The sequence below is a fragment of the Gavialis gangeticus genome, unplaced genomic scaffold (genome assembly GCF_001723915.1).
Source record: "Gavialis gangeticus isolate Ggan-Ray unplaced genomic scaffold, GavGan_comp1, whole genome shotgun sequence".
NCBI lineage: Eukaryota > Metazoa > Chordata > Crocodylia > Gavialidae > Gavialis > Gavialis gangeticus.
In genome coordinates, this window is record NW_017729022.1 from 149,529,370 (window position 1) to 149,544,411 (window position 15,042).

Genomic DNA, 15,042 nt, shown 5'->3' on the forward strand with positions numbered 1-15,042 from the left:
TTGCACATGTGAAGATTAACAAGTCCATGTGCAGTGAGGACACAGGACTTGCTGCTTTGTGCTTCAAATCCCTTTTCATTTAATAAAATGTTTTAATCCAAAACTATAGCAGACCAATGAGCTGGAGTAGATCCACTGCTGCTCTGTAACTTGGCTGCTTACCCCATTGCCATTGCTGCCACTGTCTTAGAGCCATCACTAGTGGAATTAAGACAAAGATATCTACAGCAGTATCTGCTATAAGCCATTTTCTTCTATACCTGTTTTATTGGGACAATGTCTTAAGAGCTGAAAGGACAAGCAAATGATGAAGCAGCACAGACATTCCTTTTCCAGGCTTATCCAAGGGGCTGCTCCTATTTAAGGGAATGGGACTTAATCCTGAGCTGATGGAAAGCAGAATTGCTGCATAGCATAGCATAGAAATCAATGCTAATGCTGACTTATGCTGATTTACTGCAGAGGAGGCCCTGAAAGCAGAATTCAGTCTGCGGGTTTTTTTTTCTTTTCTGAGATTTACAACAAGCTGATCTGTGACTTGCTGGAGCCAGCTCTGCCTGGTCCGAACCACAAGAGGCAGACGCTGTGGCTGTGTGAACACCAGAATGGTAATCCCTGCATCCAAGAACTGAACTGGATCCATGTCCAAGATGCTGACAACACCTGGAAGCTCTGAGGCTGGGTCTGAAAAACCAGAGCTTTGCCAGCACTCACCTGAACCAGAACTCCAGCCAGTCACAGGTTCTCTTCCAGCTGGATTCTTCACCTAAGAGGAGGCAGCAGTGAGATGGTCCCCAAAATGAGCGAGCTGTCCCTGTGCAACTTCACCAGCTCAGGGCATTTCAAGGACCAGAAGAGCAGGGACTGAATGATGGGGGCAGACAACATCAACATCTCTCTGCACACGCTGGGCTGCTGCATTGCTGCCCTGCCCCAGAACCAGCAGTCCAAGATGAAGCTGGTTGTGGTTCCCTTCTGGGACAGCAAGTTGACTTCTTCACAGGGTCAACATTAGCCAGTGCATGGCCATGTATGATGAAAACCTTCACGTGGCCAAGTTCTTGGCGCTCGTCAGCCAGCTTGTTCAAGCTCCTTCTGCAAAAGTGGTTCTCCTGTCCATGCTGTCCATCCTCAGGGAACACCGAGAGTTGGCCAGATCTCAGAAGCAGGCTCAAAGCAGGAAGTGGAACCTGAGGAAGTGCGTGAAGATGAAGCAGATGTGGCCTTGTATAACAAGAAGGCGAGTGGTGTCTGTCTTGCACCCTCATAACTGCCACAGCAGAAAGGTTCGCTTTGTGGCTCTGTCAGATTCCAATGAATCTGCTAAATACCATGTCATCAACAATCTCAGACGTGCACAATTCTGGAGAGAACATCTAATTTATGACAAGGACATGAAGAGGAGGAGGAGGAGAAGTCTGAGGTAACCAGATAACTCCCCACAGACAAAGCAACAGTCTCCACCTTCACAACCAAGCCGCTGAGCAGGCAGGCTTTAGAATGTCCTTTAAATAAAAATGGACTAATTTTGCTTCACACTCCCAAAATTCACTTACCTAATTCTAGCACTATTCCCTTCACTTCTTCCTCTACAGTGGTGTCACTGAAACAGGCAAGGTAGCTGGGAAATGCAATGTATCCTTGGAAACTAGCCTATAGGCTCAGCAGTCTTGTGTAAGAGGCATTTATGTCTCTTGTGTCTTACAATGACTCTGCAGGCTGGAAACCCAGTCCTTGAACACCCTGGTTTCAGTCGAGTAGATGGGAATCTGAACAGTCACAACAACCTGACTGAAAATCTGCTTAGGAGACTAATAAACTGGTGATTAAGACAACCAGTGAAACACCTGTCTGCTCTTTGGTACTGGAGTTTTGAAGGGAACTATGGGAGAGGAAAGGGGAGGAAAGTTTATGGAGCAAGGCCCTGTTGTGCCTCCGCACAGGTCCTGGAAGTGGTGTGAAGGGGACACAGCAGAACTGATGTTTCAAGTAATCTCTGGATTTCTAAATCATTTTAAACAAGTCAGATGGCAAGTCTGCTCCCATGTCTGGAGGGTCTTTACAAATAAACCTGGCATGTTTCTCACATGTAGGTAGTATTTCTGGAGTAAACTAGTTAGACTACAGCAGATGGTAGAGCTAAGATGGAAAGAGTACCTTAGTGCAAAACCATTGAGGGAGAGTTGGAAACAAGAGGCCAGGTGGTAAAGTGCATACAAGACAAGACAGGCTGTTTGTAAGGAAAGATGACCTATGGTTCACCTTTGCACTCCCTGGATCCTTGTCCTGCCCTGCACAAGGATTGTTCTTTTGTGTCATGTTACAACAAACTCAAGGCTACTTGAACTTGCTGCAATGGCCACGTGGAGCTGAAGATCAGCTTAGCCACTTCTCTGCTAATAGAAGGAGAACGATTGGTATAAAATAGCTCGAGCATCATTTGTATAGCAGAATGAGCCAATCAGAATTAGGGCCAGCCTATAATAGCACCATGGCAAAGAGGGGTCCCACTGCCTTGAAGGATCGGGCTTGGAGTCAATGTGTCTTAGGGCTATGGCTGATCCAAAAATTACAGTGGAAGGAAAGATAAGACATCACACATTGCTTCCAGCAATTAAACCTGCTTGCCATCTAATGCAGTCACCCTTTTTTATACAAGATAAAGATGACTATGAAAAAGCCTTGTCAGGGACAGACAGCAATGACAGAAAGCCCAGTACAAATATAATATATTGCTTGAAACCTAGAATATACCATTCATCAACAATGGAATAAATAAGCACTAAGAGTGAAGCTCAGACTGTTAACACTAGTGAGCCTGGTGAAATCCCTTGCAATAAATATGAGAAATAAATAGAAAAAAAGTTTTTAATACCGGTCCAAATTTGAACTGATTTGATCTTTGGCTTTTTTATGCCTGTGGCTCGCCAATAGACCACAACAACCCTTAGCAAAGTGTCTTTCAGATTAAATCAGTCTGGGCAAAAACTATTGTTAATATAGCGTGTGTCTGCAGCTTGGAGTAACAGGAAGAAAATCAGAACTAGCAGGCCTTTTAAGATACTTTTTTATAAAATTATTTGATTTTTGCCATATCCCCTTTTTATGGCAGTGACTCTGTACACAGATAGGGAGCCAAATTTGGCCCTTGAATAAGTCGGGTGCATCTTCACAATTTCAATAAACTTGCTCACCCCAGGTCAGAATTTAGCTCCTGTTATTCCTTTTCTAGTGTAGCCTTTCCCAAATGAGGTTGAAAGGTACAAGAAATTCCTTTCCAATACAAGTGCTTCTCATAGCTACACCCTAGCAGCTTCTAGCCTACTGTCAGTCATCTCACGCCCAAACCAACCTCTGCTGAAATCAACAGGAGTCTTTCCACTGATTAAGCTGGGATTGGATCAAGCACCTATGAAAATGGCATTGTTTTCTTTCCTCCTTGCTACTTGTGTTTCAACTTTTTTTTCTTCCAGCTGAGCCCATACTTGTAAGACTTGAGTAATTTTTTTTTTTGCCCTTCTCCAAATTACAATTGCACTTCTGTGTCTAGCCAACAGTTTCTTCTGCATGTGTTTCTTCATATCTGCTTACTGAATGACTGTGAGGTTGGAGGGAAGATCTTCACAGTTCCCTGGGTATAACAGTGAATGGGACAACAGGACTGCTGGATTCCAGGTCGAGAGCTGTTAGGAAGCATTCAACAGCGGCTTCATTGTTTCCTTGAGCTTGCAATACTTCTCCTAGGCGGTTCCAGGCTTTGTGATTGGTGTTCTCTATCTGGATGGCATCTTTCAGAATCTTTTGAGCCAGGTTATTCCTTCCAAGCCTGCTCAGTACTGGGCCCTGCAAAGAAACAACAATGGGGTATGAGTGGATAGCCATATTACCATTGCCAATTAACAGTGTGTGCTCCACAATTATCACACAATGGAAGAATCCACAGAATGCTCTCCTCCTCTTCCCCCAAGATGCTCAGATCCGTTGCAGTATTCCTTAGCCTGTGAGAGGATCTACAACAGAACGATTCATGAAGAAAAGAGGTTTCCCATATATCTAAGTTACATGTTTGGTTTTGGGGGTTTTTTTTAGTAGTGACTGGATTCAAGAAATGTTGAGAAGAATTAGTTCCATAGGGATGTGTTTCAAAGATCATATACAGCAAACAGCAATTTCAAGCACCTCCCATCCTCCTTTATCACTTCTTCATATTACATTCCCTTTGCGAGTCACTATCCCAATCTGGATCTCAAAAAGCTAGGGGCAGCGTAGAAGAGGGTCGCTGCTCCAAGAGCCCTCTATCAATTTAAGAAGACACATAAGCAGGTGCAAGACTGTAGAAGGAGCAGGAGGAGAAAGGAAGCAATAATAAGAATGTGTTCCTATAGGCCTGTCACAGTCTCACAAGGCAGCCTCCTATTAATTATACAGCAGTCAACTGATACCCAGCTCCAGAGAGCCACCTGGGCTTTACGTTCTACAACATGGAACAACAGTCGTTCAGTGACTCAACCAAAAGGTGCAGCTGGAATCAAGAGTTTCTTGTCCCCATTTCACCTGGGACCAGATACTGGAAGAGGCAACCAACCCTTTTTTTCATCTTGCCTGACAGGCGCCGATTGGCTTCTGCCTGCTCCCAGCCACTCTAGCTGCTAGAAGACCAATTCCCATTCCTTCCACCAGCAACAGCTGATGTTGGATGGCCTCTCTATGGAGCTCTTGGAGGCCTAAATTTACCATTTTTATTCTTCCAACAGACATCTTGTTTGAGGCAGCTTCACCAACATGCCTTCAACTGGTGGCCTCACACAGCCACTAGACTCTCTCCCACCAGGCCAAATAAGTATTTAATGCCTCAAATTTGGAGAAGTCCTACTCTTGGAATCAGGTTTGCAAAGACCGAGTTGATGTTTCACTGTTTTCTGTTATTAACTTCATGTGCTCTTTCCAACAACATTCCCATAACTTAGTTCTATAAGCTAGTTGGCAGCTCTTCACATTAGAATAGGTAAGATGTGACAACCCAGCTAAAAGAATTCAGTTTTGCACAGATGTGTATAGCGAATAGCGTGATAATGCTGCTCACTCATGGTGAACATATGTTGCTCAATGGAGAACTCATCTTTATAAGAATGCACACATCTCTTTACATGGGCTTGTAAAAAATATATGGAGATAGAGAGGTGTCAACATCGTTGAGGATTACGTGACACCAATTGTCCTTTTGCATGACTGCTTGTGTGGATTTGACAAAAAGCTTTGCTGGGCCTTATTGTATACAGCTGAAATTTAAGATGTGTGCAATATCCTAAAACTCTCATGATCACAACCTGAAACATTTGTCTAATAAGAGATGGGTAAAATAGCTTCTTGGTCTTAAAGAAGTGTTTACTTTACCCTGCTGCTGGGAGATTTAGGATGCATCACTGCAGCTAAGCCCTATAGAGCAGCAGTAGCATTACTGATAAATACAGAAACCCATTATTGTACCAGACGAAGGAATAAAGACACGACATGCTTTTAAGTAAACATAGCTATTGTCACCAAACCTTTTATCTTATTTTTTTAAAACAGGCACGTTATTTTGATCTGAAAAATCCATTTATGATAATTGTATATAAATCCCAAACTTTCAAAAACTAAAATGCTTTCTCTTTCTAGTCTACTTCCCTGTTAGGAAAACAGCTACCAAAAGTAATGAAAAGGCAATGGGCCAAACTTTGCTCTTCGTGTGCTCAAAACCTCTCTCTCAAATGCTGACTGAGTAGGCATACACAAAGGCAGATTTTGGTCCAGTGTGGGCAGCTGATAGGAAAAAGAATCTAGCATAATAAACTTGAAGATTCTGCATATATCGTTCAGATCCTTTCAGACACATTTTAGGATAGGAAACCTGAGGCTGGGACTTGCCCAAAGTAACAGTGACTTGCCCAAAGTAACAAAGCAAGTCTTTCTAGCCTGCCCTTGTAGATTGGGGTTTTTTTTGTTTTGTGGGTGTGAGCGCTGATATAGTTGAGTCTGAAACCCCACTGTCTAGGTTTTTCTCCCTGCAAATATTTCTGTGCTGCTCTTAAAAAAAGGGTGTCAATAAATATTGTACTTTGCATTATAAAATAATAATCTATGGTGCATATAGAAATGGTAAGAAAGTGCATGTTTTTAAATGCTGCCTCTGGAGCTCAGCAGAAGTTCAGAGGGCCTGACCCAATGCCCTTTGGAAGTCCATGGAAAGATGCCCATTGACTTTTGCGAGTGCTGCATCAAGGAGATGCTTTGGGGGAATTTTGCTCTCACTGGCATTTCTGAGTCTTGCTGGCAGTGGCTGACCTGCTGAAATGAAACATGTTTTGTAACTTGGACATTGTGGGAGCCTACGCACGGTGATTATTAGTGCTACTTCCAGTTCTTCTGCAATCCCAATTTAACAAGCAGAAGTATTTGCATATTAAAGGGACAGGCTGAATGTTTGCACTGACACAACTATTCCTACCTTGCTTGGCTATATGGAAGAGTTAGAGACCACAGAAGCCTTAAACCAGCAGTAACATACGCCACTGAACACTTGGTTTCCCTAAGGTATTTCCATTTGAGAGCCACTGAATGTCATATTTCCCAATGGAGTCTGGCTAGCTGTAAACAGTGGCTGCATGTTGTTGCTATGTACCGTCCAGCTGGAATCTGCCTACAATGCAAAAGAAAAAATATATTCGTAGAACCACCCACTGACAGGCAATTTACATTTTTAGCTGGAAGATTTTTTACATTTTTCTAATGAAAGTTAAGTTCCTCAGTTTCCATAGAAACTCATCTGCTTAATGTGCATGCATAATTTCATAAAATCAGAGATCCAAGGAAGATTAGCAATTAGTATAAATAAAAACAGGCAAATGATTAAGGGTTTCATTCTCCTATTCTTTCAGGCAAAAGGAGGGGTTGTGTTTTTGTTGTTGTCTTTTTTTTTTTGCCATATCAATGCAGAAATCAGTGCTTTCTTTTTCTAGTTCAACAGCACAATTCTTTTGGTTGTCAATAGGGCTTTTAAGAGCTACCTCCTTGTCCATTTATTACAGTTAACACAGATGGTTAGTATATCCGTGCATGAGAATTGTTGAATCTTTTGCCATTTATTTCTATTGTGCAAGATCAGGCCTTTAAAGGAGCAGGGAAAGGGACAGGGTTATTTTTAAGTTGATGTGCATTATAATGCTTTTTTGAATTTTAATTTTAAGACTTTGGCTTCTCAGTTCCAAGAGACTTTGTAGCATGGATCACCCCCCAGAACTATGTGAAATAAATACCTTATTTCATATGTTAATTATTCTAATCAAACTATCAAAACTCAAATATTAATCCATCCTATTTGATCTGAGGGTAACTATGAGAAATCCACTTAGTGTTAATTTCTCTCTCTTGGTTGAAGATAAATTCAGTGCTTGTGAACCCACAGTGACAGCAGTGGAAATCCTGTTCTTTTTCTCAATCCACAGGGCTATTTACATCATTGACATTTGTATCAAAAACTGAATTTCTTATTTTCAAAGCCTGCTTTTTGAAAGAAATGGCTGGAAAGAGAAGCTGGGGCAGCTTATCAGTGCAGTGGAAGAACTTAATTCGGTATTGTGACTTAGAGTCTAAGGCCTGTAACCAGACTCATAAAATTGCCCTGGATGAAGGAGAAAAGGGTTTGTGGGGTGACATTTTCAAAAGTACTCATCTACATGGGAAATGGAAGGCACAAAACTACAACTTTAAAACTGGCCTTGAATTTCTTTCGGTGCCATCTGGGAGATGACACTTGTATTTCAGACCAGGACTCTTTTGTGAGTACAGGCAGTTGTTCCAGTTTCAGCTTCCACTGAACCTCAGCAGAACTGGTTCTGGTTATAAATTCTCCCTGGTGCCTCTTTTACTTTATAAGGCATGAAAGAAGTTCACAACGGGGGTTCAGTTTGTGTGTTAAGATTTTCATTTAGAGATATTCTTCCCTCCTCTGTCTTGGAGGGCATTATGGATGACTGAGGAATTGCAGGTTTTTTCAAATGCATGAGAAGGGTAGGTCATTTTTAATCAGATGGTTGACTCAAGTATTTTATAAACACATAGCAGACAAGCTCCTTGGCTGCTGAGACGTGAAAAAAACCAAAAATCAAAAGAAAACTGCATTTTACCAGAAGAGGCAGTGCATTAGTTTGACTTGGCTCTGCAATGTCTGTACAGATTGCGTACTTCAGCGGGGCTTTTTGGCGCTTTTATCTAATAGCTGATTCAATCAGCTATTAGATAAAAGCACCAAAAAAAGCCTCGCTGAAGCATCTGATCTATACAGATGTTGGGCAAGCTGGGTCAAACTAATGCAATGCCCCTTTTGGGTATGTACTGGGCTCAGTGCGGGGGCACACCAAGTTTAAAGTGCTAGTTTGTTTGTTGTTGTTTTTTTACGTCTGTAAGCAGCCCTTTTGTCAAAGTCTCAGCACCCTTTGGGAAGGGAATGAAACCTTTCAATCCATTTCCCACTGTTCTCCCAGGAAAAAAACAAAGGAAGAGAGCGCATACCAAACCTAACCCATTTACTGGAGGCAGGGGTGGGGGAACAACAAATACCTTTAAAATGATCCCTATATATTATAAACAGCATAAGGGAAAGGGGATGCAAATAATGTGGATCTTTCTGGTGTACATATCAAAATCTTTATCTACATCCTGTCTGTTTCCCACTTCTCAGGTGAGAGAGCTGAGCTTTTGCCCATTATGGCAAGGGTATCTTAAGGTTTAGGTAGTAAGAAAGATGAGACTGCACTCTTCTTACAAAAGAAAAAGGTGGACTTCAATTAGAAATCTGGCCGGAGAGCATCTTCCTTTTATGTGACCTCTGTCAGCGGTGTTTGGCACCCACAGTATGAAGTTCTATTTCAGAAAAATGCCCATTTAAAAACAGGACTGCTTCTTCAGCAGCCTCCTTTAAAATGCCTTTCAGATGCATTTGGAACATTGTGGTAGTAATCTCACATAATGGAAAGTCTGCGTTGCTACTGGGCGATATACACTTCTGTAATTATTTAACAGTCAGAGCAAGTTTTAAGCAGAATTTGTTGCATAAACCATGATATGTCAGACAGCCCATTTGGAAAATGGCAAAAGACTAACCCTAGACATTTGAAGCTTCCTACAATCAAGGTAAAAAAAACCTGACAATACTCAGATCTATTTCAGAGGTGTGGGGATTTTTGAGCTCTGGGTGGAAAAAGGGGGTGGTTATGCTATCACCTGTCCATACCAGAGTCTGAGATGGGTCAACTATTTAATCTTGCATTATTTTATTCTGCACAAATCATGGAGGTAGTTAGATCTAGTGCCTTTGAAGGTCTCCCATAAAAAATACATGAAACATAAAGAGCTCTTCGGAAGTAATCTGTGGGCACCTGCCAAGCACACTAAGCCACAGAACACATGACTTCATTTGCCACCTTGCTACTGTGGAATGCTGGATGCCAAATTCTCTTAGTTATGCTGCTGTTTCTGCAGTCAGTGCAGCTATTTCTGACGACTGTCCCCTGGAGCAGCATCTCCTGTCAGTCAGTGAAGCTGAAGTCCTGCATTTGTAAAGACTGAGGGGGGGAGGCAGGAGGAAGGGACTGCAGCCAGAGGAAAAAGAAAAAAGGAAAGCAGAGAAACAGTGCTCCACCACCACTTGCCCATCCTCTGGCTTCTTTGCAATTAGGCTTCAGACCATGATACTACGCGGACACAGGCCAAACAGACTGGAAAGGTCATCTTGGACCACTTAGTCTCTCTGTAGCTTTCCGCACAGTCGATCACAAGGTGAGTGAGGCAGGGCCATGTCCACAGTACAGTTGCAGTAAATGGTGCAACACTGCAACAGCTTTAACTATTCTTCTCCAGCAAGAACCAGAGAGTACAGAAGTGCGACTGCTGACTGCTTCAGGGCCCCTCCCACACTTACCCAACTGATTGGTGAAGGGGACCTACTGCTTATCACTCCCCATCTGCTCCTGATTGGCGGGGAGGAGAAAACTGCAATTTTAAATATAATGCCATTTTTTCCTTCCGTGGCTGATTGGCCAAGGGGCCCTGGCAGCCCCAATGCTTGCCACTCACCAGTGAGAAGATAAAAATGGCGCCATATTTAAAACCACTGGTTTCACTTCCCTGCCAATCAGAAGTGAGCAGGGAGCAGTAGGGCACTTCCACCAATGAGTGGCAGAGGTATGTGTGGGGGAATCCATGGGGAACCTGCAAGATTAAAGGAGCTGCTATGCACCCCACTTCCGCTGTAAATTCAGTCGGTCCCTAATGCTAGCACTTACGTGGTGAGATACCATGTGCTCTGCTGCCATAATATACCAGTGGCAGCAAGTAGCCTTCATTTAAAGCTGGGAAAGACTGAAGTGAAGCTACTTAAACATGACAACACCTTTTTTAGACACTCCTTAGTCCTCCCCTTTCACCAACAACATCAAGGTTCTGCCTGACTTACTGCTAACCTCACTTAAGAAAGTGGCTGCTAAGAAAAATGCCTTCTTGCACCTTCAACCTCCCTTCTGCCCCCACGACACGGATCTGGTCAGGGTAAGCCATGCACTTATATCCAGACTGGATTACTGTATCTGACACTAAATAAGGCAGTGGTACAAAGACTGAATGTACCATGGCCAGCTTTTTGAGGTGGGGGGAGAGGGGGTCCTGATCCTCAATACTATCAATGTATGGGGCCCCAGCTACAGTCTGCTTCTCCATGCATGGCATGCCAAGACAGCTATGCTCTTTTGGGACAACATAGCTTACAAAGATCACTGAATGGGAGGCTGGTGATAAAACTACTCTGAGTTGAGAGGGCTGGAAAGAACATGAGAATCCTCAGAGGTGATTTGATTGGTACAAAGTCAGATCACTGTTGGGGCCTGCTGCAAGTCCCTTCTCTATTTAAAAAAAAAAAAAAAAAGTTTTGAAAAAAAAAAAAAAAAAAGTTTTGAAAAAAAAAAAAAAAAAAGTTTTGAAAAAAAAAAAAAAAAAAGTTTTGAAAAAAAAAAAAAAAAAAGTTTTGAAAAAAAAAAAAAAAAAAGTTTTGAAAAAAAAAAAAAAAAAAGCTTACTGAACATAATCAAAAGAAGTGGGGGAGGAGGGATAGAAGGCAAATAATTTGAGAGAGAAATACAAAGCATCAAAGAGTCAAAGCTGCAAGAAGCTCACTAGGGATTTCACCAGGCAGATGTCATTTAGCAAGCATTTAGATACAGTGCCACTGGTTTTACTGAAAACATGACAGGAGACAGCACAAAGAAGGAAGGAAGGAGAAACAAAGAGACTGCAGAAAAGAAAACGACTAACAGAGCAGCCTTCCCTCTCCTCATCTATGCTCTTAGCCCTTCCCATCCTCCAGCACGTCTATGCTGGTAGCTCATAATTGAAAGGGACCTAATTCTCCAGGACTCCCTCTGAGCATCAAAGGCAAACCCCCATCTATAGCAAAAAGACTGCATGGAAGCAAGGCACTGTGCTCCACCTCCAGCCCTGCTGTATCTATTTTGGTTCATCAATTGTTAAGAGGCATGCTGGTAGCATGTTTGAAGCTTAAATATGATAAAACATTTATTGACATAAAAAAGCAGACCCTAAGGCAGCAATTCGCAAACCAGGAGGCTCTGATCTCTTCCCAGGGAGGCTCAACCAAGCTCAGGGAAAATGAAAAGAGTATTAAGTTTTTTTTCTCTCTATCTTACTGGATAGTCATCACACTTGGACTTCAGTGAAACAGAACTGTTTGCTGCATACTGAATATTCAGGACAGTCCTGCTCCCACTAACGACTATACAGAAATGGAGCAGCAAGCTAAATCACCTAACAGACTGTCTGATTCACATGTTTAAAAGAGACTATGAAAGTGCACCCTTTGCTCCATGCGTGCTTTCCTGGAGGAAGGCAGGATGTCTCCAAGATCAGATCACAGCAAAAGACAGAACCCAGGAGTCTGATTTCCCTCCTACTCAAAATCCACTATTACTTTATTTTCTTCCTAAAGCTGGGGACAAAACTTCAGAGTCTTGACTCTGAGCCCTTCATATGCTAACCACTGACCTTCATTTATTTCCAGCTCTGCAGAGTAGAAGTGGGAACAGACTGCCATGGTCAAAGGAAGCATGGAGGCAGTGTGGCAAGTAAGGGCAAAGGATTCTGGGAAACCATTAGGGTTGGTCTTTGAAGCCTGGTTCTCCTCTTTGCAGTCTTACACACTTCCTGGCTTTTTTGCCTTTCTGCTCTACGTTTTCTTTGTCAGCAGAGGAAAACACAGAAGGGTTTTACACTTAGAAGTGGTATATGGAAGGTCTGTCGAGGAAAAATGGCTATGATTCTAGTGGGTTTTCCATTGCAACCATTTATTTGTGAAAGTGTCCTTTGTGGGTGGTGGAGAAAATCTCAGATCCCTGATTACACCTTAACCAGCTCTGGATTTTCATCAGCATCTATTCCAGCCTCATGTTTTCTTATAAATATTTACACGGAGAGGGTCAAATACCTTTCCTGTTTCTCCAGAGGAGGAGGAAGTCTCTGGAAAAATAAGAGAAATCATGCTGAGAATCTACTCAGCTCAGATATCTTCCACCAGGAATTTGAGCAGCTCTGTTTTCTTTTAGAACTTCTGTGGTCTGGTTCGGTATGCTTTGCAGTTATGCAAAGAAGCAAAGTTAGAGAACAGGTGCCGAATTCAGAACTTTAGGATGGCAGGGAAGAGGGAAAAATGAACAGACATTGCCTTCATGAGAAATGAAGAGAGAACCCTTCCTACTTTGGGGAGAGACCCTGAAGAGTTTTTCCATTGCCAAAATGTTAGTTGTTGAATATCTGCAACAAGCTGGCTTGCATTTGCTGTCCCACGGTCAATTGGCAACTCAAAAAATCTGTCCTTCAGTCATCTCCAAGCCTCTCATTTGCAAGGAACTAAGACTGACTAAATATTCTTAATATTGACTCTGCTTTCTGCATCTCCTTTTACAGCACTGGATGAAGTGAGCTTCAGCTCCCAAAAGTGTGTGCTTTATATTATATACATACATACATATCTTGGTTAGTCTATGAGGTACAATATTCAATAGTCTTAAGATACTCCTACTCAGAAGGTTGCCTGTACACAGCCAATCTTGCCTTAGTGGCCCAGCCATTAACAGGATTTCATAAACTATCAACCCCAGTTCTGCGGAAATTTACCACTAAGTTCATCACCTGCCATAGTCATTGTGAGCACAGAGCTCATCAAACTGAGCATTGTGCTTAGTAATTCCCTTAAGACAGCAATGGTATGGGGAGAGCAAGGCAACTTGTAAGATGTAAGCAAAATATATCAACATCTATGTTACAACAGCCACAGATAATGGGGCTTCACAAAGCAGGAATAAGTCTGCTGTGGCCGGTTTGAAGATTCAACTGGAAAATGCCCATGAACTAATCTAGGTGCAAACAAGCATCTCCTGAACAGAGCAGATTTGCTTGGCCTTCCACAACTATAACACACAATATTCATCATGTTGTACAACTACAGCCTGAACCTCAGAATACAGTCAGTGCTGTAGCATCTGCTAGAAGATGCAGAGAGATCTAAATGGGAATGCACCAGAGTACTCAAACTAGCCCATCCATCTCCCACTCCGGCTCTGCAATGCTGGGGAGCCTGTAGGGAGTGTTTCTTTATCTCCTTTTAACCTGAAATGTTTCATAAATCATAAACCTTTATGCATGAAGAGATTGTGTTGAATTATAGATAGTGGTGTATTTTCTCTTACGTGCATAAAAGGAGAGAGAGAGTCAACTCAATGAGAAGATAAAGAATTAAAACCTTTCTATACATATTGCATGTGCATTAATGGGATGGAGGTGCAGTGGTCCACATAAAAATGGTATCAGACAGCTTACCATACAGCAGGTCTGCACATCCTGGAGGAGCTCCTGCTTCCTTCTGAGTGTGGTCAGCTCAACACAATTTGCTGGCTTACTGAAAACTGAGAGATTTTGCTACTTTCTGTCTGCTGGCTTGTGACACTGCACCACAGTGGCAAAACAGTATATTGCTAATAAAATTAATTCCCTTTGGTCTTACATGGGAGTCCACAATGGTTACATGGCTCAGAGTTTAGGGCCTTGTCTGTGAGAAGTAGCTGTCAGAAGGCAGCAAAGACACAAATCTTAATGGAAGAGATGGAGAGGCAGATATAGGTTTGTACAGATACAAAAGGCCCATTAGGTTAAGTCCCTCTCCCTGTACCACATGTACTGGATATTATACTGATATTGTGCATAGGTAGATTATACCTGACAAATCTTGTGTCCTTCTACTACCAGGTAACTAGCCATCTGAATGAGGGACATGAGGTTGACGTGATTTACTTAGACTTCAGTAAAGCCTTTGATTCTGTTTCCCACAGGATTCTCTCAAACAAACTGGAGGGTGCTGGACTTCACTAGTCTACAATGAGGTGGGTGGGCAATTGGCTTAGAGGCTGCTCCCAGTGGGTGGTAATTGATGGGCTGGCCTCATCCTGGAGGGCCCTTTCCAGTGGTGTTCCCCCAGGGATCAGTGCTTGGACCCGTGCTCTTTAATATATTCATTAATGACTTGGATGAGGGGGTGGAAAGCTCAATGATTAAGTCCATGGATGATATTAAACTGTGGGAAAATGCAGGCACATTGGAGGATAGGGTCAGGATCCAGGACGACCTTGACAGATGGGGCTCATGGGCGGAATGGAATCAGATGAGATTTAACAGGGATAAGTGCAAAGTCCTTTGTCTGGGTAGGAAGAACCCTCAACACAACTACATGATGGGAGGTGGTCCACTGCTTGGCACAGCATCTGAATGAGACTGGGGGGCTATGACTGACCATAAGGATGAATATGAGCCAACAGTGCGGTAAGGTTTCATACTTTCAGAGTTGGTAGGGTCAGAAAGAACCTAAGCAGATCATCAAGTCCGACCCCCTGCCACGGCAGGAAAAGGTACGGGGGTCAAATGACCCCAGCAAGGCGTTCGTCTAGC

At 42.7% G+C, this 15,042-nt stretch overlaps 1 protein-coding gene and 1 long non-coding RNA gene across 2 annotated transcripts in view; one reads left to right on the top strand and one right to left on the bottom strand.

Moving 5' to 3' along the window:
• Nucleotides 1–899: 899 nt before the first annotated feature.
• Nucleotides 900–15,042, top strand: part of LOC109296762 — a 16,831-nt gene continuing 2,688 nt past the window's right edge. Inside the window, exons 1-2 of the long non-coding RNA XR_002097046.1 lie at nucleotides 900–987; nucleotides 10,820–10,823. This is a non-coding gene — a long non-coding RNA (uncharacterized LOC109296762). The remainder of the gene's footprint in view (nucleotides 988–10,819; nucleotides 10,824–15,042) is intronic.
• TTC7A (tetratricopeptide repeat domain 7A) overlaps nucleotides 3,080–15,042 on the bottom strand; it is a 280,715-nt gene continuing 268,752 nt past the window's right edge. The window contains exon 19 of the mRNA XM_019516313.1: nucleotides 3,080–3,843. Within this exon, the coding sequence (XP_019371858.1) occupies nucleotides 3,622–3,843 (222 nt within the window). The 3' untranslated portion in view covers nucleotides 3,080–3,621. The remainder of the gene's footprint in view (nucleotides 3,844–15,042) is intronic.